Source organism: Culex pipiens, chromosome 1 (assembly GCF_016801865.2).
Source record: "Culex pipiens pallens isolate TS chromosome 1, TS_CPP_V2, whole genome shotgun sequence".
In the NCBI taxonomy this organism is placed as follows: domain Eukaryota; kingdom Metazoa; phylum Arthropoda; class Insecta; order Diptera; family Culicidae; genus Culex; species Culex pipiens.
Window position 1 is genome coordinate 109,163,879 of NC_068937.1, and position 24,501 is coordinate 109,188,379.

General features: G+C 39.1%; 1 protein-coding gene across 11 annotated transcripts in view; it reads right to left on the minus strand.

Annotated features, from left to right (window-relative positions):
• LOC120429283 (afadin) overlaps window positions 1–24,501 on the minus strand; it is a 154,538-nt gene that overhangs the window by 39,921 nt on the left and 90,116 nt on the right. For all 11 annotated transcript variants that reach the window (XR_008211847.1, XM_039594511.2, XM_039594510.2 and 8 more), the window contains one exon: window positions 12,083–12,435. Coding sequence is in view for 10 of the 11 variants with exons in the window: in XM_039594511.2 (XP_039450445.1) it covers window positions 12,083–12,435 (353 nt within the window). In the remaining variant the exon portion in view is untranslated. The remainder of the gene's footprint in view (window positions 1–12,082; window positions 12,436–24,501) is intronic.

Genomic DNA, 24,501 nt, shown 5'->3' on the forward strand with positions numbered 1-24,501 from the left:
TTTATTGCGATTATTCCATCCCTGCTTGTGACACGTGCTTTTCAGATTTTTGTTTACATAATTTACTGTATCTTTTAACTGGTGTAACCAAATTAGTTGAAACTTGGAGCGTTTGTTAAGCGATAGTATACGGACCGTTTGCTTTAAAAAGTTTGGATCTATCATTCATAGTTTTGGAAATATTTATCATCAAACTTTAAAAATCGATTTTCTCGAAAAGTACTAAATGGTCGTTGTCACAAGATAGCACACAATAGACGATTTGCCGAATTCTAGGACTTTCAAAATCAGGGTTTAAGTTGCTTTTTGTGATTTCAAGGGTTTCATATATGCAAAATTATCCTTTTCATTAACTCGTCTCACTTACAGTACTGATCCGAAGTGTATGACATTGAATGAGTTCTTCCAGTTTCAGCCAAATCTATTGAAATTTTCAGCAAAAGTAGTCTGAAATGTCTACTTTCAAATGTTTTTTGAAGAAATTTGATAGACATTAGCGTTTTAAAGATATTTTACGAAGCTTGTTAGGCAATGTTTGAAAAATTACTGAATGGAATAACTTTATATTTGATCCACCCAATAACAAAACATTACTCCAAATTTCAGCCAAATCCACCCACTATAGAAAAAAAATATCGAATTTAGTCACCATAATAAAGCATTGAAGTCTGATGCTGGTGAGATTGGGTCATAAAAATTTCTGCATTTTTGTATAACCTAATCTCACCCCCCAGACCCAGTGTCACCCCTGAATTTGGAATTAATTTATAAGCATAAGCATTTGAAGTTACATTTTCAACTCTCAAACACAATTATAACCCTGCAATTTGTAGGAAATTCAATGAAGGTTCTTTTTTGGTGAGCTATAGTTCGTTCGCTCTTTTTTGCCCACCTCTAAATATTCTGATTATTTTTTGACAACAATTATTGTAAACCCTCATTGGTGCAATCCCGTTTTAGAAATATGTCACGCCAATCCGTGTCTAAATTGTAAAAGCTTCCTCGTCAATTGAGTTACACCTGACAACCGCAGCATGACGCAATAAATTCGGCTCAATCCATTTCCGATAACCGCATTGTGCCCCTCTGTGCCTAATCCGTGCCTAACCTGTAAAAAGTGCACTTTTCTATTGTCAATACGCTTAGGCACTAACCAAGCTGTCATTAATCGTTCTGCCACCCGGAACTGATCCGAACGGGGGACGCATGGTGACAGGTGGCCCTGACTGGTGGGGGACGAATATCCGTTGCGGGACACTGCATTTCCCCTCAGAACAGCACGTGTCACGCGACCTGGTTCAACAACAATGCCATCGACAGCTGGGGTCGTCCCTTTCCGATGGGGACATTTAATCTAGATTATTGACGGGCGATTTATGGTAAAGCCATGTAAACCTCCCCTTGGTCCACATGCCCCCTTCCTTCGCAAAAACTTGATGAAAAGGGCCACCCTCGATCAGGCTCTGGGATCCAGGGCAGATAAATCCTTCTCCAAACAAGGCCACAAAGACATCCTCGTCGATTGGTGTGCGAGATAGCATTTATCAAAAATTGTTCATGCGATACCGATAAGCTTCGGTGGAGCTTTTGGGAGTGATGTATAGCGAGGGAATTTGGGCGCGGGGATTCAATCTAAAGCCCCATTTGTTACAGTAGTCGATGCGCTGGAAAAGACAGCATAATAATGCGATTTGGCAAACTGTAATGCCACATGATCTTGCTCACATTAATGGCAGAGCAGCAGAGCGTTTTTTTAATTACCCTAGAGTTTTTACTATAAACAGAAAAAATGGCGAAGTTTATGGTTAAGCACACGACGATATGTTCAAAAACCTTTAAATTCCAAGCATTGAGTTATGTCGTACAGCTTGTTTAAGAAACCACCCACAAGAGTCGTTATGGTTATGTTTGTTTCCCGTCCTTTGAGGAAGAGATTAGTCAAGTGTTTATCCTTCACTTCCAGCAACCGCAGTGTTTTCTTTGCAATTTTCTTTTTCCAAAGTTTGTTTGGTGTGTCCTTTCAAGAAAGGTCGCCCACCCATGGCATTAATCTACAAGTTGTACTTTTAAAAATATCTCAACACGATTGAACCAAAGATAATTTTGAACGCAAGCAAACAATTACTTGTCGATCCCATCGTCAAACTAATCTATAAAACCTTTTAATCCAGGGCTCCAGTACGATAAAACTACAATAAAAAAACTTTTTCAATCGATTTAATGACCTTAGTCCTTCTCGTTTGCCGGCTAAACAGGTCGGATGACCTTTTCATTGCATCAACTCTCAGAACTTTTTCCACCGGTATCTTGTCGGGATGAGCACAACAAATAAAAAAAAAACTGCTTCTATGTTTAACTTTCACAGTAATTGTGTTATAACTGGCTGGTTGGTTACGTGTTGGCCCACAGCTGGTGGAACGGAACGGTTGTATCGAAAAGATAGGTCCGAAACTGGCCCCGGCAGGGAACAAATATAGAATCGGCACAGTTCCCTCCTCCTGTTTATTTTCATCATCCTTGGCCGGGAAGTTTTCACCAACCAATCCGGGGTCGAACGGGGGGCGGCTTCCGAAAACGAACAGGGAGAAAGATAATTGCATGGCCATTTTCGTCATCGTTTTACATCATCGTGTTGATTACGGTTCGCCACCTGGATCGAGGAGAACGGTGGGAAAATTCCCGAGTTATTCTGATGACGTAGATCGGATTGCGAATAAACAGACTGAGACTGAGACTGGATCTACGTAAGAGCGTGTGATATGATTTATTCATGAGCGTAAATGTCGCTCCAAACTTTTGTTCCTTAGCGGTTGACTTTTTTTTCAAGCAGGTCTTGCACGAATTTATTGTGTTTTTATAATATAAGTTGTGAATGCTGTCACCAGTACTAATTTTATAAATTTTTAGGTCCATGCAAAAATGGTATGTAAATTATAGAAAAACTGTCCCAGGAAGGAATTTACTGATCGATTTTGTGTTTTCAGCAATGTCGTAGGTCTAGATGAAAACTGATTTTAGTCTTAAAAAAATAACAACAGTGAAGGTATACTCATATATTTTTTTTGTTTTTGACATAGGACTATGTCTTTACTTACTATATTGGGGGGCCAGTTCAGAAATTCGATCCAAAGCGTCACTTTTAAGCGTTAAAAAAGGGGACATTTTGAACGCTTATATCTTTTTTCCCTGTGAATCAATCCAGATGGTTGGACCACCAATCGAAAGAGGAAGACTTCAGCTATTGTTTAACTACATAGATAGTCTGACTAAACATAGTTAAAGCGCTTAAAACATGCAATCAAAATGAGTCATTTTTCAGTTCAAATCGGGCAGATGACCAATCAGAGCGAGTGTATGCATTCGATGCCGCGCCCCTTTTGTGCCGTTCTCCGGCTGTGCCGCTATTTAAGCAGAAAATTTCGCAAAAGCAAGTCACTTTGGAACGAGCACTCGAACTGTGCACGTCGGGCCGGCGCGGAGCAGCAGCAGCAGCGGCCAATAGAAGAAGAGGACCAGCAACCAGAAGGAAGAACCACCGGCAGCAGAAGGAGGAAATTCGAGCGAAGCGGACGGCGTGGAAGTCGCTATGATGCGGCGGTTCTCATGAAAAATGGCCAATTCGACAGTTGTGGCCAAAACCAGAAGTGGCCGATGCCCTCAAAGAAGGTTCCCCCGGGGCCTGGGGGGACATTTACAGAAACATACGAGTTGTGGCAATATGGGTATCAAAATTCATGGTTTTTGATACTGAACATAATAATGGTCATTTCGACAGTAGTGGCCACAACCTGGAGTGGCCGGTGCCCTCAAAGAAGGTTCCCCCGGGGCCTGGGGGGACATTTACAGAAACATACGAGTTGTGGCAATATGGGTATCAAAATTCATGGTTTTTTATACTGAACATAATAATGGCCATTTCGACAGTAGTGGCCACAACCTGGAGTGGCCGGTGCCCTCAAAGAAGGTTCCCCGGGGCCTGGGGGGACATTTACAGAAACATACGAGTTGTGGCAATATGGGTATCAAAATTCATGGTTTTTTATACTGAACATAATAATGGCCATTTCGACAGTAGTTGCCACAACCTGGAGTGACCGGTGCCTTCAAAGAAGGTTCCCCCGGGGCCTGGGGGGACATTTACAGAAACATACGAGTTGTGGCAATATGGGTATCAAAATTCATGGTTTTTGATACTGAACATAATAATGGCCATTTCGACAGTAGTGGCCACAACCTGGAGTGGCCGGTGCCCTCAAAGAAGGTTCCTCCGGGGCCTGGGGGGACATTTACAGAAACATACGAGTTGTGGCAATATGGGTATCAAAATTCATGGTTTTTGATACTGAACATAATAATGGCCATTTTGACAGTAGTGGCCACAACCTGGAGTGGCCGGTGTCCTCAAAGAAGGTTCCCCCGGGGCCTGGGGGGACATTTACAGAAACATACGAGTTGTGGCAATATGGGTATCAAAATTCATGGTTTTTTATACTGAACATAATAATGGCCATTTCGACAGTAGTTGCCACAACCTGGAGTGACCGGTGCCTTCAAAGAAGGTTCCCCCGGGGCCTGGGGGGACATTTACAGAAACATACGAGTTGTGGCAATATGGGTATCAAAATTCATGGTTTTTGATACTGAACATAATAATGGCCATTTCGACAGTAGTGGCCACAACCTGGAGTGGCCGGTGCCCTCAAAGAAGGTTCCTCCGGGGCCTGGGGGGACATTTACAGAAACATACGAGTTGTGGCAATATGGGTATCAAAATTCATGGTTTTTGATACTGAACATAATAATGGCCATTTTGACAGTAGTGGCCACAACCTGGAGTGGCCGGTGTCCTCAAAGAAGGTTCCCCCGGGGCCTGGGGGGACATTTACAGAAACATACGAGTTGTGGCAATATGGGTATCAAAATTCATTGTTTTTGATACTGAACATAATAATGGCCATTTCGACTGTAGTGGCCGGTGCCCTCAAAGAAGGTTCCTTCGGGGCCTGGGGGGACATTTACAGAAACATACGAGTTGTGGCAATATGGGTATCAAAATTCATGGTTTTTTATACTGAACATAATGGCCATTTCGACAGTAGTGGCCACAACCTGGAGTGGCCGGTGCCCTCAAAGAAGGTTCCCCCGGGGCCTGGGGGGACATTTACAGAAACATACGAGTTGTGGCAATATGGGTATCAAAATTCATGGTTTTTTATACTGAACATAATAATGGCCATTTCGACAGTAGTGGCCACAACCTGGAGTGGCCGGTGCCCTTAAAGCAGGTTCCCCCGGGGCCCGGAGGACTTTTTACAGAACCATACGAGTTGTGGCATATTGGTATCAAAATTCATGGTTTTTGATATTGTACATGAAAATTGACATTCCGACAGTAGTGGCCACAACCTTGAGTGACCGGTGATCTCAAAGCAGGTTTCCCCGGGGCCCGGAGGGTCTTTAACAGAACCATACGAGTTGTGGCAATATGGATATCAAAATTCATGGTTTTTGATACTGAACATGAAAATTGACATTTCGACCGTAGTGGCCACATCCTGGAGTTGCCGGTGCCCTCATAGAAGGTTCACCTTGGGAGAACATTTATGACAATTTTGCCGACAAATCTATGAAACAAAATAAAATATTTCAGATTTCACTAGCAATCCAAAAACACATTCAAATTGTTTGGTCCTATGTCTTTCGGTTATGTCTCTGACATACCATCTTGAACTTTTTTTTTTTGTAAAACTTAAAATAAAATTCCACCAACTAACCCGAAATAGGTTGCCCCAACCTCTCTTACATTTTCGTAAAACCTCGACCTAAAATTTGGGCTATACGCTATCTTTCATTTTTTTCATTTAAAATTCGCGTTTTTTTAATAATTTGCACGCATTCAAATTTGGACTTCTATGTAAAATTGAACGAAATATTTGTTGGCATACTCTAAATTTTCAAAATACGTATTGTTCATCGAAAAAAAAAATGTTCTAAACCATGCCGTTTTATTTTTACTCAACTGCAATAAACCGTGGGATTGGTCATATTAAACCGTGGGACATGAATTTTAATCGGAAAAATCGTCAAAAAATCACACTGCATCGATTTTTGACGCTCTATCGATTCACCTTGACAGAACTCGTCTATCTCCAACCCTCGAATTTTGAGAAAATAAATTCCGTGGAGGTCGAGTGATGTTCGTATGTGGTAAAATTTTGCAAAATTTTGTGTCGCGCCGTTCTCAGCTCCCATATATCCGATTTCGATTCTTCTAAATGCAGATGAAAGCTAGTGTGCTGAACCTGGGCGAGTTGCCGCGCAAATTTCGAAATATCCATCTGTTTTCGGATGCGGCCAGACTTTTCAACAAAATACACAGTTTTCAAATGAAAATATGGTCAATTTTTTTCATTTTCATATCTTTTATTTATCTCAAAAATTGCATTTTTCGAGCCCTACAACCTCCCAAATTTTCATCCAGATTCATAATATGGTTCTGGAGTTAGAGCCGTTTGATTGACTTACCATAAGAAAAAAAATCCCTAAAAAAAGGTAAAATTCCACCTGGTGACCTTCGCCAACTTTTTTCATTTCTGATTTTATTCGAAATTTCTTTCTACATTCATAGTACAGACCATGAGTGAGCATCTGAAACAAATTCGACATCGATCGTCAATCCCGATCAATTTTTAGAACGATTTACTTTTTGCTATTCTTAGTAAAGAAAGGTATAGGTTTTACTTTAAGGCAGGACGTCATTTCCATCTTCGTAAATATGTCGATTCAGCATGAATTTTAATCGGAAAATTGACAAAACATCACACTGCATCGATTTTTTACGCTTCGTCGCCAAGTCGACAAGTTGTCAAGTTGAGCTTCGAATACTGGCGCGAGAATGCTGGCGCATATATTTTGTGGCTCGACTTATACTCATTTTGTAGTAGCTTGTCTACCGATGTTTCCTTCAATATGTAAGATATCGTAGCTTTTCGGTTTCTTTTGCCCTGTCCGTTTTTGCATAACTGTCCAATGTTTATGCAAAAACCTTTGTGACATAAGACATTCATCCGGCTACAATCATTTTGTTTCCCGTGCGCTCCTGAAATCGCCTAAATGTAGACTTCATTTTTTCGTGATTTCGTAAATTTATTTAACAGGGTTCATTGGATTCCAATAGGAGCTTTCTAAGCTTTTCATCGTTTGTTTTCAAAGTGTTCAATGCTGGCGACTCCAATGGCTTTCTACCTAAGGTATGAGTCGCGATTGAGTGTGTAGTGGTGCGGTTGTTAAAAATAGCTATCTCTGACTCTGTCACTTTCGTAGAAGCTGAATGGCTAGCTTCCCTGCACCGTGCGGCATACGCGGTTCACTTGTACCTCGGTTTTGCTTGTCATGGTGCGCTGGTACGATGAACCAAAACACCAACACAGTCACACAAAAGGGCTCGTACCGAAACTAGAAAACCAAAACCGCGGTGTGCGTTGTTGGGAAGCTTGCTATGATCGATTTGTCATAAACGCTTGTTTGATTAGAAACGTACAAACATATTGTACGATTAAAAATATTCTTTTGGTGAAAATTGCGTTTTTTATTTCTTTTGGAAATCATATCGTTCATAATACTCATAATATCATCATAATACTTTGCTTTCATCATAAGACTTTCTTTTGTGCTGACGTTATAAATAAACAAAGTCGATGTTATTAATTGAAACAAGTTTAACCACTGTTATATTCTTTAGTAAGAAAGGCTCTTTCTCACCCCAGGTGGGATTAAATCGGGTTTTTCTAACTTTATAGGGTAATTTTTTAAAGTTTAACAAAGTTCTTCAAAATTTTAGAGCAGACACTTCGGAGCTGCCCAAAACGAGCTGAGTTGAGTAAAAATTAGGCAGCAAGCTACGACGAGGCACCAACCAAATTGTCGCAAAACACCACCAGCATTCACGGACGTGGATTTTCCTGCTTTGGCGTCACCTGGAGCGGGATCTGCTCGAGTGGTTACAAATCTGCAGCCATTGCAGTTGAATTAGCGACAAAAAGTTGCAACCGCAAGGAAAACCAACCAACATCAACGGGTGAAGGCAGTAGTGACCTGTTTTCACCACAAGAACTTCTGAACATTTTCATCGAGACGACAACAACGCTGCCTGGGTGCAAAACTCGTCAGCAACAAGAAAGAACCCTTGGAGCATTCATCTTAAAATACAGTTCGTAGTTTGCTCGCTCTAATGATGCTGAATATTTCAATGTTTTAGTTTTTTTTGCCTTTCTTACAAAAGAAAGGTTTAAGGTTTGCTTTTGGAAAAACGCTTTTTTCAGAAATCTAAAAAAATTCGTGCACGGCGAGGATTCGTCCCAGTAAAAAATCCTATTACTAAATTGAAGGTTTAGATGCGCTCTTTCGATTGAATTTTGGCCCGAAACCCGGAACTCAAAGTGTCTTCCATCACTGGAAAACCGCTCGTAAAACCCACAATTTTTAAAAGCCAGATCTGTAGCCGTGGGGTCGGAGACGAACATTTTATTTTTCGATTCACAATTTTCGACCAGTAAATGTGGTCAAAGCCATTTTTAGAGGTATTTTTTGGACTATTTTACAGATAACACTATCAAATTTAAAGAATTCAGTTTCATACAAAAAGCCATTCGAAAACATGCGCCATAAACTGTTTGGGCCCAAAATTTGAAGCTTTTCCAAAATGTATTTCCAGAGATATAGCGATTTTAGTGTTTTTCGTCTTATTTTTACCCTATTTTTTTCCTATTATTTTTTTAGATTTATACAAAATCATGTACTGAACATCAAATTCAAAGTACCAGCCCATTCTCGATCGAAAGCTCGACAAGTCGTCAAGTCGAAGCTTCAACGCCAGCGCTTTTACGCTTGCGCGTTTTACGCTGCGCGTGAAAGTGTTCTTTCTGGCTTCTCATAATTGATCGACAAAGTGCAATAGCGATACATATTTTTTTAAGTTAATCATAGACTAACATTATAGACTGAGTACCCTTTATTTTTTTTCTAATAATGTCAATCCAATATGTTTTTCTTAATTAAATTTAAATGTCTTGCGACAAATAATGTACTTCTGAAATTTTAAAAAAAATGGCATTCGAGGTTTAGCCTTAAAAAATTCGAAGCTTTAGGTAAAATTCTCACTGGATGGTATCATTATGTTTTTGAAAAAATAATTGCACCAATATATTTCTCGGAGTTTCATCATTTTGTAAGAAAGGCTCTATTTCACCTCTGGTGATATTAAATCGGGTTTTTATAGTTTTAAGTTAGGATTAGTTGTTAAAGTGATTTTTTTTTCTTTTTTACCCTAAAGTATTCGATTCAATCAAAAAATGTAAAACAATTTGAAGTAAATAATATAAATGTGATCAGTTAATAGGAAAACTAAAATTCAACAAATATGAAGAGGATTAAGCTGTGCCAATTAGCATGTAAAAGAAATGTAATTTTTATAAGAAAGTTCAATGAAGACATATTTAATTTCAAAAATTAGAGCATTTAATTTCAAAACTATAATGCAGTAACAACTTGTCTGATTTTCGATAAAAAAAAAAATGCTGAGAAAACTCACATTTCTAAAGAGACAAATGTTTGCCCGAATCGTAATGCTTGTTCTTGGAATTTTGAAAATAATTTCATTCGATTTATTGGAAAATATCTCAGAGATAACATTTTTTCATATTGAAAATCTGACAAATAATTGTCGAGACATCGTCAGTTGAAAAAAATCTTCAAAACATTTGTTTTTCAACTTTTTCTTTTTTTTGCAATGCACTTTCTCGAAACTAGATGCGTAATTCTCCGCCATCTCACACGATATCTGAAAAAGTTGCCCCGACTCCTCTTTGATTTGCATGAAACTTTGTCCTAAGTGGTAACTTTTGTCCCTGATCACGAATCCAAGCTTCATTTTTTGATAACTCGTGACGGAGGGGCAGTGCGATAATTTGCAGTCTGAAATGGTGTGAATTGGTGATAGTTTGAAAAATAAATCATAGAAAAAATACATTTTTTTATTTTTTTTTTATTTTTAAGAGTGTAATAATGTTCTACAAAGAAGTAAAGCAGACAATTACATAAAATTTTAACATAGTGGGTTTGCTTGTAACCATCACGAGTCATCGTGATTTTTCGAAAATTTTTTTTACAAAAGTTACTTTTTGTGTTTTTCTTTTTTTCGTCGCTCGTGTCTGTCGCGGCTGACCTTGAACGGCCATGATCAACGACGTCCAACTTTTTCAAAACTTTTTTTCGTAACTCGTGATGGTTACAAGCGAACCCTTTATAATTATATATTTAAAATAATGTGATTGTGGTTTGGTTGAGCGTTTTAGCAGAATGCATTACTAAGAATACAAAAAGACGAGTTGTGAACACGTGGAGAGCGTCGATTGCATTATTATTACAAAATCATCATGTTACGTTATTAAGAATAGTTCAAATTCTTACAGGAACATCAATAATTTTAATTTTATTACTTTAAAGAATGTTTCTGAGCCAAAACTTGAGTGTATGCTCTGCCACGTGTTCACCGTCTGACATGGGGCGTCGTAATTTTCACCTAGCCGTCATAGCATACTAAGGACAATGCGTACTTTTGAAGGGTGAATCGTTGATTATGGAGACACCGGACGTCGATCCAATCCGCACCTAGGGGACAGAATGGACAATCCTAATTCCTTCTGGAATTTGTTCATTGGACCATCCCCTACACACCTGTCTTTATTCCGAGTGAATCCATGTTGTCCCCAGACCTGTAGGAACGATTGAACGAAAAGCACAAAAATCCCATAGCAATTTCCATGTAAACTTTAAACCGCTGGGGACAGGCCAATTCTCAACCAAATGGGCTGATATTTGGCATGAGAGTCCCTATGGGTATCCTCTACAGGGGGAACCTCGGTTTGCCTGATTCTGAGAACTTTTGGTTTTGGATGAAACACCCTAATATATATAGCGGAATTAAAAGGAACAACTCGTCTCTTTGTATTCATAAAATGTGATTGTCTGCTCTACAACTTTGTACAACATTGTTACACTCTTAAAAATAACCCTGAAAAGTTACAAAAAACACGAAAGCTTATGAAAAAAAAATTTGGTGAATGAAAAAAACTACCCTCCTGCGTTTATGCAGATTCGAAAAGTACACTAAATTTCCTTTAAAATAACATATCCCGAAAATTTGTACAGTCGAGTAACGAAAAATGGTAGAATTTTTAAAACTATTTTTGTATTGTTTTCGATGTTATTTTTTTTTTCAAAAATGAAATTTTTTGCGATGTTATTTTTTTTTTCAAAAATGAAATTTTTTGCGGCACTTTGGTACTTATGCAAATATTTTCAACATACTTTTTTCGAAGTTTCGACTTTTGAGACACTTTCGGCAATTATTTTCAATATCACTGGCGTGTGGGTTAGACTCTTGCACAAGTTTTGATGCTTAGATATTGATTCTAAGTGCAATTTGATGTAGCTTTGGATTAAATCATACGTAGAAACATGTGTGAGATTGTGTCAAACAAATTTCAGCAATTTTCTATGACCCAATCTCACTCCCACCCAATGTCAACCCTATAGACCTATTGTTTCGAATGTTTCTTATTCATTTTAATTTGTTTCCTTACTTTGAATGTATCAGAATATTGTTCCAGGAAAAATATTTTGCATAAAAAATAATAAAAATTATATTTTAAAATCTTTGGCAATTTGAAGGAGATCTTGTATTATTGAAAATGTATCAATTCAAAATTGCAATAACTCAGAAAACATATAATAATTGAAATCACAAGCCGGAAAATATGAAAATAACTATTGGAAAATGGTTAAAAATTAAATAAAGTTTGTACCAGCCTTAACAATAAGCGAATCAAAACGAACGTTCAAAGGGTTATTCTTATGCACAATTGGTTGAACTTGCAGTCAAAAATTTGAAAAGTACAAGATTGAAACTCGTTCAAAATCTTTTTTTTCTTGTTTTGCAATAGAGGGATTAAGAGTACATGCTTAAAAACGATTTCACCCGAATTATCAATATTCATGATAGTTGAAAAAAAAAAAAACTTACATGCAGTATCGTCGGCTGCTGGATGTGGTGTCCATTCACGAAGGTCGTCCCATCGGCATGCAAGGGCGTCACGGTGCACACGCCGTCGTGCATCGAAATCAAACAGTGCCGGGCCTGGATAGACGGGCCGAACAGCTGCAGTGCGTTCGTGTTGGCCGACCCCACCTCGATCGGTTCGCTGCCCAGCTTGACCCGGCGCCCCCCATCGCCACTGTGGGTGATTTCGATCAACATCGGGCCCTCCCGATCGCCGCTCAGATTCCCGCTCCCGTTGGACACGCCGAGGGGCTTTTTCTTCCGCCTCCGCGGCTGGGAATCTGCAGGTCGTCGGCGAACGTGGAACATTATGGATCCTGCGGGGAAGAAGTAGGGAGAAAATGCGAAACGGAAATATTAGTAAATTGCGCAAAAAAGGTTTCGAAAACAGTCTCAAGAGACACACATTCGGTTATGATTGATCTATTCGTTACACATTGGGGTTCACCGAAGGGAAAAAGGCGATGGCGTAACCACTTTAAATTTCCCGCGCTTGAACTGCCGGCAAAGAGCAACCGATTTTCCCTTGCTCTTTTCCATGACCATGTGTATCAGTTCAGCACACAGTTCAGGGACGGACGCCGGCTCGATGGCGTGAAAAGCAAACAGACTACCGTTTAGTGGCGGTTTTCCACCACTGCGTTGTATTTTTATTGGAAATTGATTTACTTCGACGACATAGCGAGTCAGTCGGACGGACAGGCAAACAGATGTACGGTTGAGCTAGCGCAGACTTTGGAGTACACGTGGATGCCAGGGACGCGGCGAGTGGAGAAGTAATAACTTTACAGACGGTCTGCACTAGTCGGTTTCCAACGACGCGTTCGGAACTTGCTCAGTTAGTCAAGAGTGTCGAAGTAGGGTGGACTGAAATTATATTTAAACTTTATTTCTTCGTTCAATAATGTTATGCAAATGGAAACTTGCAGCTCAAATTTTATATAATTTATATCTTAGTAAATGACTCATTTCAGTTACATCTCAATGCTCCACCCTAGTGCAGTACTCAATCGGTATCGACTGGTTGGTGGTTTAGTCTCCATCACCATTTCAAAGCAGTCGATGCTGCTTCTGGGTATCAATATCGTTTCCTCCCTTTTCTCTTTCTCTCTGGGCCAATTCGATGGCAGTTCCAAGTTCCAACCGAGGAAGACCGAGAGTCATGCATTTTCCAACTGGGGGCGTCAAATGCAAACATCATCGTATATATTTGTATGTGGGTGTATGTGTGCGAATGTTTGTGTACCGACCGACAACGACGATTGGCAGAGTGCGACTGGCTGGCTCGTTGACCTAATAGTTTAGCCGGTTATTGGTTTTCGGAATAAACACAGCTTTGCAATTCAATTTGCCATCATATCTCACGATGAAACGATAATGATGCTTTCACGGGGTCTCCAGACGCGGGGGCGAGGGCATCCCTGGATGGTTCTCTATCGGTTAGTGGTAGACGTTCAGGGACTAGCGAGTGTGACCAACAGATGGCACTTCGCCTGTGTGTGCGTATAAATACATTGGTGTTAATTTCATGCACGATTGGGTGACACCTGCTGATACTGGCCTTCGGCACTGTTTTCAACCGACGAAGTACGGTCTTGTGAGGGGAGGGCAATTAATTATGAACACATGTACTAATTAGAATATACAAAATGTACAGCCGGAAAATAGCTCCACAACTACAGACGTTAGGGGTTATCCATGAATCACGTGATTTAGTATCAGCATGTTTATTGATTTGCATTCTTTTAATAACAAAAAACTGAACTGGGTATGGGTCATCAAACCCCTCTCTACCTTCAAAGGGAAAGTAATTTGTGGATGACCCCTTTAGCAAGTTGAGTACAGAAAATCCCTGGAAACAAACGCAGATGTTACTACGCAGCAGTGGTATTGTAATCGTTGTAATACTCCTCTTGCGAGCAGCATGGGAATCGGTCCCAAACGGCTGCCAATGTTGTACGAAATGCGAATAGTAATTGGACGAGTTAATCCTTACGATTAAATCGTTGCACTGCTTGAGTGCATAATTGGCAAAGGGAGCGCGTGGTCGTAAAAATATTCGGAGTGAAAAGTGATTTTTTTTTTGGTGTTTGCCTTTTGTTTCGCATTTTTGTCGTGTATTGTGTGCTGCGAGGAGAAGATTGCCCTCTGAAAATGCAGCGTCATCAGTGCATAATTGGCAAAGGGAGCGCGTGGTCGTAAACATGTTCGGAGTGAAAAGTGATTTTTTTTTTGGTGTTTGCCTTTTGTTTCGCATTTTTGTCGTGTATTGTGTGCTGCGAGGAGAAGATTGCCCTCTGAAAATGCAGCGTCATCAGTGCATAATTGGCAAAGGGAGCGCGTGGTCGTAAAAATATTCGGAGTGAAAAGTGATTTTTTTTTTTTGGTGTTTGCCTTTTGTTTCGCATTTTTGTCGTGTATTGTGTGCTGCGAGGAGAAGATTGCCCTCTGAAAATGCAGCGTTATCAGTGCATAATTGACAAAGGGAGCGCGTGGTCGTAAAAAAATATTCGGAGTGAAAAGTGATTTTTTTTTGGTGTTTGCCTTTTGTTTCGCATTTTTGTCGTGTATTGTGTGCTGCGAGGAGAAGATTGCCCTCTGAAAATGCAGCGTCATCAGTGCATAATTGGCAAAGGGAGCGCGTGGTCGTAAAAATATTCGGAGTGAAAAGTGATTTTTTTTTTGTGTGTGCCTTTTGTTTCGCATTTTTGTCGTGTATTGTGTGCTGCGAGGAGAAGATTGCCCTCTGAAAATGCAGCGTCATCAGTGCATAATTGGCAAAGGGAGCGCGTGGTCGTAAAAATATTCGGAGTGAAAAGTGATTTTTTTTTGTGTGTGCCTTTTGTTTCGCATTTTTGTCGTGTATTGTGTGCTGCGAGGAGAAGATTGCCCTCTGAAAATGCAGCGTTATCAGTGCATAATTGACAAAGGGAGCGCGTGGTCGTAAAAAAATATTCGGAGTGAAAAGTGATTTTTTTTTGGTGTTTGCCTTTTGTTTCGCATTTTTGTCGTGTATTGTGTGCTGCGAGGAGAAGATTGCCCTCTGAAAATGCAGCGTCATCAGTGCATAATTGGCAAAGGGAGCGCGTGGTCGTAAAAAATATTCGGAGTGAAAAGTGATTTCTTTTGTGCCCTTCTTTCAAAGCCCTTCCTATATCATCGTTGATCGGAAGGCACGGCGTCGGGTGGATTGTGTTTAAATTTTTCGAATAAGGTTTTATTTTTTGCCATTTCTATATAATGAATGAAAGACGCACTGACAATTTGGATCGTTGAGTTAATAGTGGAGCAAAATAACTGTGTGTGAGTGAGTTTTTGTATTAACCAGAAAGACCTTCCCATAGCATCGTTGCTCGGAAGGCTCGCCGACGGGTCTGTTATGAAAGTCCTCCCCATAGCGTCGTAGCTCGGGAGGCATCGAAAAGCCAATACCTTATCCTACTAACCCAAAAAAATATTAATCACGTGATGCTTGAAGGAGATGCTGTAGCGGTATCAACAAGTATATAGCGAAAAACTATGTGCTTGATGAGTCTGCAACTTCAACTATCGGACTAACATTCCTCCCTTTCGTTGAACTGCAGGCTTCTTGGGAGGGCGCCGGTATTGACTAATAAAGTAGGGATCTTCAGAGGTTAAACAGTGAACGGATGGTTGGCTCCCACTGATCATTTTTGATTCATTGTTTAACTTCAGCTGATCTGTCAATAACGGAGTAGCAGCTCATTGGCAGTCAACCATGCTCATGCTCATGCTCATGCTCACGATTAAATCGTTGCACTGCTTTGCATGTAATGACAACTGCAAGCGGTACGCTGTTCGTTGGAGCAATGTCATTGTTTCATGATATTTAATGCTAGAATCCTTTGAGCCATGGTGCAAAGCAATATTTGTAGTGTTAATTTTTTTAAAGATGGCATGTTTTATATTTAAAAAATGTTGAAAAAACTTAAAATTAGGAATCACACTCTGTCTAACATATTCTCGAGACACGCTCTCAAAAAGGCACAAAACCACCTCGTCTTTTTGCATCAACAAGTATACAAAACTCAAATGATACAAGACGGGTCTGGATCAAGCAAGGGTTGACAACCAAACCCTCCATATTTCCAAGTTCAAGTTTTAGACATCAAATAAAGTACTTGTTCGGTAACTGGGCTGCTTTTTAACAGGGAGCTCGATAACAGGGCGCCCAGTTAAAAAGCAGAAAAACGTCAAAAAACAATGCCAAAGCTAAATGATCGAGGGGTCAGCCGATGCAAAAATAATGATCAACAAATAAAATATAATGTTTAAGTTTTTATAAAATTTTGTGTCATATTCAAAGGATTTTTAAAAGGTTTGCTGTGATTTTTTTTGTCCTTTTTATTTTTTTTTTTAAAGAAATATAATGCATTGACGTTCCCCTCATCATTTTCGTTCAGCCCAGTAAGCGAGCAGCATTCGGTAACTGGGATACGTTCTCAGCCCAGTTACCGAACAAGTACTGTACCAAGCTTTGCCGGCCGAGGCCACATAAAAAAAGCATTGAGATAGTGTGTAAGAGGGTCCTGGTTCGATTCCCGCAGTCGAGACTATTTATAATTTGTTTTAAACGGATGAACTTTGGTAATAACTCGAGGCCACAATTCTCTCGGTGAGTTTGAGCTTTGTTCTCTGCGTCCGTAAACGACTCGAGGCCATGATTCTCTTGGATGATTGTTGCCCAGTTTTGGGTGTAGCAATGGACAGAAAAGTAAAGAACTCTAATGTTGGTCATTAGGGTTTAGTGTCCTTGCTATGTTCAGTGGGGGTTTAGGGGTTGGATATTGAGGTATATTATCCTAGAGTTGTTACATTTGATTTGATGTTTCACTTAAATTAAAAAAAACTTAAATCGTTTCTTTTGCTTTGCATGCTTTTATCAAAAAATAAACGGATTGTATCAAATATATTTATTCCAATCACGATAGCTCCACTCATTTGGATAAATGCTTAAACAAATGAAAGCATCCAAATTAAAATACAAAAGATCACGAAGGATGCTGCGTAAACAGAACGTTGAAGAGATCAGAATCCCGTTTTCCGTTTTCCACACACGTCCTTATCGCGTTAATCAAACGTGACGACGCGCTCGCACCACCTGTCCGTCTGCGTCTGCCAAAGAATCAGCTACAGCGTGCGAAATATTGCGCCCGACGTGATTGAAATTGATTGACTGAAGGACAGCAGCCAGGTTCGTTCGTGTGAAGGATAAAAGCAGGGTGTCTGATTCGCCGCCCGTGATTTGGATGATACCCTCGAGATGTGCACGAGATGAACAGGTGAGGAAGGAAATCGATTTTCCTTTCCAGCAATTTTCCGGTGGCTACCGGAGACGATACTGAAAGTTGGATGATAAAGTTGGAAGAGGAGCTTAGAATAGATATTTACTTAAATTATCTAGTTCAAATAAATTGATTTAAATTTAATAAAAGATTCTTCAACAAATTCTTAATGTTCAATTGAAATCCAGGTAAGAAAATCTCACAAATGTAAGTAAAGTCTCCAAATATCAGCAAAGAAAAGAAACACCCACTCTTTGTCGGGAAGAAAAGACTACTCTGACTAAAGCTTTCTTCCTACGAACATTTCTATAGAGGTACCTCCATGCTCGAGTGCACTGCCTTGAAGGAGTTACAGTTCTCAGCATAACCGTCTAATAAAGCTGAGGTTTTATGATGGAGCACTTTTTGGAAAATAAGGTAAATTGAATCTTGTTAGAAATTACAAAATGATTTATTTTTTAAATTTGATCAAAAAGCGAAGTGTTCTCTGAAAAATGAAATCAACTTCCAACACTAGTTTTACCCCGTTGAACCCCCGGGTACCGGGTAGGTTGACTAAATTCAGCTTTTTTGTGCGTCCCCGGTGGACCGCCAGGGCGGAAAAAGCACCGTCCTTTACGGCCATCATTTCCGCTCCGGGGACCACTGGTGACGTTTTATTTTTCTTCTGTTTTTCATGTCGCTACTTTTTTTTTTGTTGATGTTATTTTCCCTCCAACAATGCCGCCAAGCGGTGGCTCTCGGAACGTTTCGATACAGAGATTTTCCTGGGCTAGTGATGTCAGTGTTGATACCCCGAGCGCTCTGACGTGGGCTCAGAGGTGCTGCTCTGGTGGGATTTGTTCTACGAAATTAAATTCCCTCCGTTGGAGGGAATCTGCAGGACCAGCAGCAATGGCAGGATAATTCCAGGTCGTTTTGCTGGATTATATTCTACACGGTTGTGGCTTTGATCTTTTGGTAGTTGTGGCTTAAGCGTGCAGCTTGGGGAGATTGGAGTTTTATTTTATTGCAAATTGTGTTTTTTTCTAGCCTTGAAACTAATTTGAGAAAGTTTTTTTTTTACAGCTTGTTTAATTGACAACATAAAATAAATATTTGTGAATTAAGCAGAAACAAAAACAATCTTAGATATTCACTTATAGATAAATTTTCTATGATTTTGCAAATCGACTTTTATACTAGTTCTTACCAAAGTTTGTCTAATTAAACTTAAACTTTTTTTTTATCAAAGGTGTTATCACTAACCAATACATTACCAAAATTAGTCTTCAGCTGAGTTTCACTGTGTCTTGCAAGAAAATTATCCCAGAACGCTGCCGTAGCATTCATGACATACCATAGAGGCTACCGCCTCCAAAAATTACTGTTGCTTCCTGAACTACCTGTTTTCCTTTCAACACGTGTATTTTTATACAGGTGTTGTTACCAACTAAATAGACTGGAAGGAAACAAATCCATCGATTCGTCATTCCACGTAACGTTAGTACCCGTCATCAGCTGTAAACATCGTTTAGTGATGGCGTCTTAGTCGTCGTCGTCGTCGTCGTCTTCGGCGTAATCCTCGGTTAGCTGATGCACAACAAAATGCTGAGCCCGCTCGAAAACATCGTCGAAAGGAGCGCATTCCAAATGTCAGTCCGAACACTAATGAGAAATCGATGAGGCCAGCGGAGCGAACTCGAGCGGCAGCAGCAACAACGGCTTAGCATTTCTTATTTATATACGTATTAATAACGTGGACGTGCCGGCAAACCAAGATGTAGACGACGACGACGACGACGCGACCGACGATGTAGATGATGATGGAAAACAGAGGGAAACTCGCAGAATGAAGTTCAAGCCGAAGCCAATCAGCGTTTGGGGTCGTTTAGAAATACCGTTTACGGTTCAGTTTTTTTTTTCTTGCTTTTAACATCAAATTCGAGTTCTGTGACTCCATTTCAGAAAATATTGATGGATGATTGCCTAATAAATTCCCAAATGCATTTTTTCAATGTTTAGGAAGGATAATCGAGTCTGGCCTGCAGAATAACAAAAAATACATGACTTTTTACAGACCTGCTCGAAATTTTTAAATTTGTATCTTTTTGATTTGGGCGAAACTTAGTTCATTCTTTCCCTGACAAAAGAAGAAATTTAGCATATTTTGTTTTTCAATACAGTTTTCCATACGTTTTCATTTGATGTCTTCGGCAAAGTTGAATGTTATGATTAGGACTTTTTAGTTAAAAAATAGTTACAAAAAACTCCATTTTGGTACTTGACTTTTTAATACTAAGATTATTTTCCCTAAATACGTACTATTATATTTTCGATTTTTTTAAAAGCATTACTTTGCTTGAGTTCAACGTGGTGCAAAATCTGGTATGATTCTATCAATGATTAAAAAATGTTTTTTTTTTTTGACAAATTGCACCGTTTTCAAGTTATAGTAATTCAATGCTAACTCTTTTGAAAAATGTAATTTTTTTTATAAATTATTTCTTAAAGAAAAAGTACAATACTAAAAAAAGAATGCTATAATATTACGAAAATGTAAAATTTAAGCTAAGATTTTTAAATTTAAAACATGATTCAAGTTTTTTTTTGCTTTCACTATGTTTTGCGCAAATAAAAACTTTGTCTTAGGGTCATGATAATCGATTTTTCAGCACAAGGTTTTTTGGTGCTTTTAGGCTTCTGAACAACTCTACAAAATTTTGGAGCGATTGGTTGCGTCCATACATTGCGCATTGCATTTTAATTTTGTATGGGAATTTGTATGGAAAAACCTGCTTTTTACAGAATGATTTTTATCATTTTTATTTTTCACTAATTTTTTAAACAAACACATAAGCATTAACATTGAGAAAATTCTCTACATCTTTCCCGAAAACAATATGGTGCTATCTTGCTCAGTCAAAAGGTGCAACATGCTCAAAGCTGGACTAAAACGTGATTTTCAAGTAAAAAACTAACTTAATCCACCTATGTGGTTGGTGCCTTCCTCACTCTTTTCCAACAATGGGTGATATGTGATATGATGGGTTTGGACACAAATTTCGTCTGATTTCGTTAAGTTCCGAATACAAAAAACACACATATCACTCAAGGGCTCATAAGTGGCATCTTAAGTGGTCATAGCTTGAGACAGGGTTGCTAGATCTTTAATGTTTTAGACACGTTGGAAAGGTCTTTCGATTACCTAACCAACAATGGGTCGGATGATGGATCCGGACATTGTTTACATACATTTAAGTGAGATCCGGCTACAAAAAAAGTACATAAATATCACTTAAGTGGCCAGAACTCGAGACAGGGTTGCCAGATCGTCAATGTTTTAGACTCGTTGGAAAGGTCTTTCGATTACCTTACCAACGATGGGTCGGATGATGGATCCGGACATTGTTTACATACATTTAAGTGAGATCCGGCTACAAAAAAAGTACATAAATATCACTTAAGTGGCCAGAACTCGAGACAGGGTTGCCAGATCTTCAATGTTTTAGACTCGTTGGAAAGGTCTTTCGATTACCTAACCAACGATGGGTTGGATGGTGGATCCGGACATTGTTTACATACATTTAAGTGAGATCCGGCTACAAAAAAGTACATTAATGTCACTTAAGTGGTCAGAGCTCGAGACAGGGTTGCCAGATCGTCAATGTTTTAGACTCGTTGGAAAGGTCTTTCGATTACCTTACCAACGATGGGTCGGATGATGGATCCGGACGTTGTTTACATACATTTAAGTGAGATCCGGCTACAAAAAAGTACATAAATATCACTTAAGTGGTTATAACTCGAGACAGGGTTGCCAGATTATCAATATTTTGGACTCGTTGGAAAGGTCTTTCAATTACCTAACTAACGATGTATAGCATGATGATGTTTGGTTCAGTTTACTGCCATTTATTCAACTTCCGAAAATATGCGAAAACACATTTTTATACATAACTTTTGAACTACTTATCGAAACTTCAAACAATTCAATAGCACCGTATGGGACCCTAAACCAAGTCGAATGCGACTGGTTAGGTCAAAATCGGTTCAGCCAGTGCTGAGAAAACTGCGTGACATTATTGGTCACATACACACACACATACACACACACATACACACACACATACACACAGACATTTGTTCAGTTTTCGATTCTGAGTCGATATGTATACATCAAGGCGGGTTTTCGAGCTTTAAGCATAAGCATAAGCATAAGCATAGGTGCCCACCCGCAGTTGCTACTCCGTTATTGACCAGGACCTCCAGAAGTTACATCCACGAGCCGTGGAAGATGAGTGGGTGCTATCTTTCCTCGCTTCGCAACTTCTCAAAGGCCCCTATCATGCTGATCAATACCGGCGCCGGCCACGACCAGTGGTAGGGTCACGGGGAAGTGGATGGGAATGTTAGTCCGATACTTGAGTGATAGAGACCGCCCAATCGACTGCTTCTCCGACAAAGTATCACATGAGTTTTGAGGGGGTTAGTAGATGGGTATGAGGTCAGGATTCACGAGTGGCAGTGATGTGACCATGAGCATTTTGTTTATCGGTTGAAATTTTTTAGATCTTAGGCAGCCGGCTGCGGAAAGATAGATAATTGATTATTTAAAATAGTTTATTTTTATCGTACGCGTGCCAGCCGAGCAGTAGTGCTATGGGCTGGACTTATCAGTATATTTTTACTGTTTTTACCATTTAGATAACGCGAGCAAATTTCAAAAATAGTAAATAAATGACGCTTTACTCTTCATAAAATCGATAGTTTGATGAGTTAATACTAAAACTGAATGTTGGAATAAATTTTTACGATCATTTACGACGAAAATTATCGCGAGAAAACAGGACTGCGCGTCCCCAGAAGCACTGCACTTATGAAGGCATTATTCGATTATTATGACCAATCACCCCATGCACACAAACAGCGACACAAAAGAGACAAAAATTATCACGAGAAAACAGGACTGCGCGTCCTCAGAAGCACTTCACTTATGAAGGCATTATTTAATTATTATGACCAATCACCCCATGCACACGAACAGCGACACAAAAGAGACAAAAATTATCAAGAGAAAACAGGACTGCGCGTCCCCAGAAGCACTTCACTTATGAAGGCATTATTTAATTATTATGACCAATCACCCCATGCACACGAACAGCGACACAAAAGAGACAAAAATTATCACGAGAAAACAGGACTGCGCGTCCCCAGAAGCACTTCACTTATGAAGGCATTATTTAATTATTATGACCAATCACCCCATGCACACGAACAGCGACACAAAAGAGACAAAAAATATCGCGAGAAAACAGGACTGCGCGTCCTCAGAAGCACTTCACTTATGAAGGCATTATTTAATTATTATGACCAATCACCCCATGCACACGAACAGCGACACAAAAGAGACAAAAATTATCGCGAGAAAACAGGACTGCGCGTCCCCAGAAGCACTTCACTTATGAAGGCATTATTTAATTATTATGACCAATCACCCCATGCACACGAACAGCGACACAAAAGAGACAAAAATTATCACGAGAAAACAGGACTGCGCGTCCTCAGAAGCACTTCACTTATACATCAAGGCGGGTTTTCGAGCTTTGAATAAAAAGTTCAATTTTAGAGCAGGATTATAGCCTTACCTCAGTGAGGAAGGCAAAACACGTTTGAGACCAGTTTTGAGCAACATGCATGTTTTGACAGAAGCATAATAGAACCAGCTTTTTTTGGGGAAAGTTTTAGAGAATTGTAACACTATTGTGTTGGTCTCATAATGAAAATAAAATAAACTAAAATACAAAATATAAGGTTTTCCCATACAAAATTTAAATGAAATGAGCACAAATTTTAGGGTGTTGTTTTGAGGCTTCTTATACCCCTTGAGCATATTTTTACAAAAATCTAAATTGCACCTTCAAAAAATGAAGTGAGCCGTAAACTGCAAAAAAAAAAAACTTGCAAATATATGAATTTTTTATTTCATTTGGCTCAAACTAGACTACGAGAAGATAGCTCAACTCGTCATTTATTGACAATAACTAGAGACAGGGTTACCAGATCTTTTAAGACTCGTTGGAAACAGGGTTCCCAGGTCAAAATTAAAAATCCAGAAAAATCTGGCTGACGAAAATCTAACAATTCTGAATGGTGAAGGGGAGGGAGGATATGAATTTAAAGTTAAAAGAATTCAGATGTTTTAACTGATTTTATCGAGCAATTTTTAACCTAGTGTAACAAATTAATTTAATCCAGCGATTACTGATAGTGCTGAGATGAAAGGATATCCATAACTCTCTAATTTATAAGTAAAATAAAATTTATTATGCTTAGTACAAGAAATAAACATAAATTGAACTGATTTTATGGCCTCAAAAATGTAGAATTTACATTTTCTTTGAGAAAAACACATATTTTTTCATATTTTCTATTACATTTGTTCATTTTAATCAAAAAGTTGTTCAAAATTAGCATTAAGTGAAAAATCTGGCAAAATGTGTCAATATCTGAAACAGAGAAGAATTAAACTTTATTCCAGCTGACACTTGAAAAATATGCATTCCCGGTTTATCTAGCAACCTGGTAACCCTGGTTGGGAAGGTATTTTGATTGCACACCTTACGATAGGTACGATTGTGGATACGGACATAGTTTCCATACATATAAGCGTGATCTGGCTTAAAAAGTAAACAAATATCATTAAAGTGGTCATAACTTGAGACAGGGTTGCCAGATCTTCAATTTTTAAGACTGTTGTAGGCTAATCAACAATAAGTTGCATGACGGATTCAAATATCTTTCAAATACAGAAATAAGTGCAATCCGGCTTCAAAAAGGTACATAAATAATACTTAAGTTTTTATAAATAGAGACATGCTTGTCAGACTTGAAAACTATGGAACTTTATGTAAAGTTTTGATTTCACTGAAGACAAGTTTTGATTGTAACATTTTAATGAATAATTTGGATTCACTTTAGTGGGCAAACAAATCCTACATTATTCTTTCAAAAGATTCAGTTTTCACCATAGAATGTAATCTGCTGGTAGGGTAACGAAGATTTCTTATGATGCAACATGAGATAAATGGGTCAACA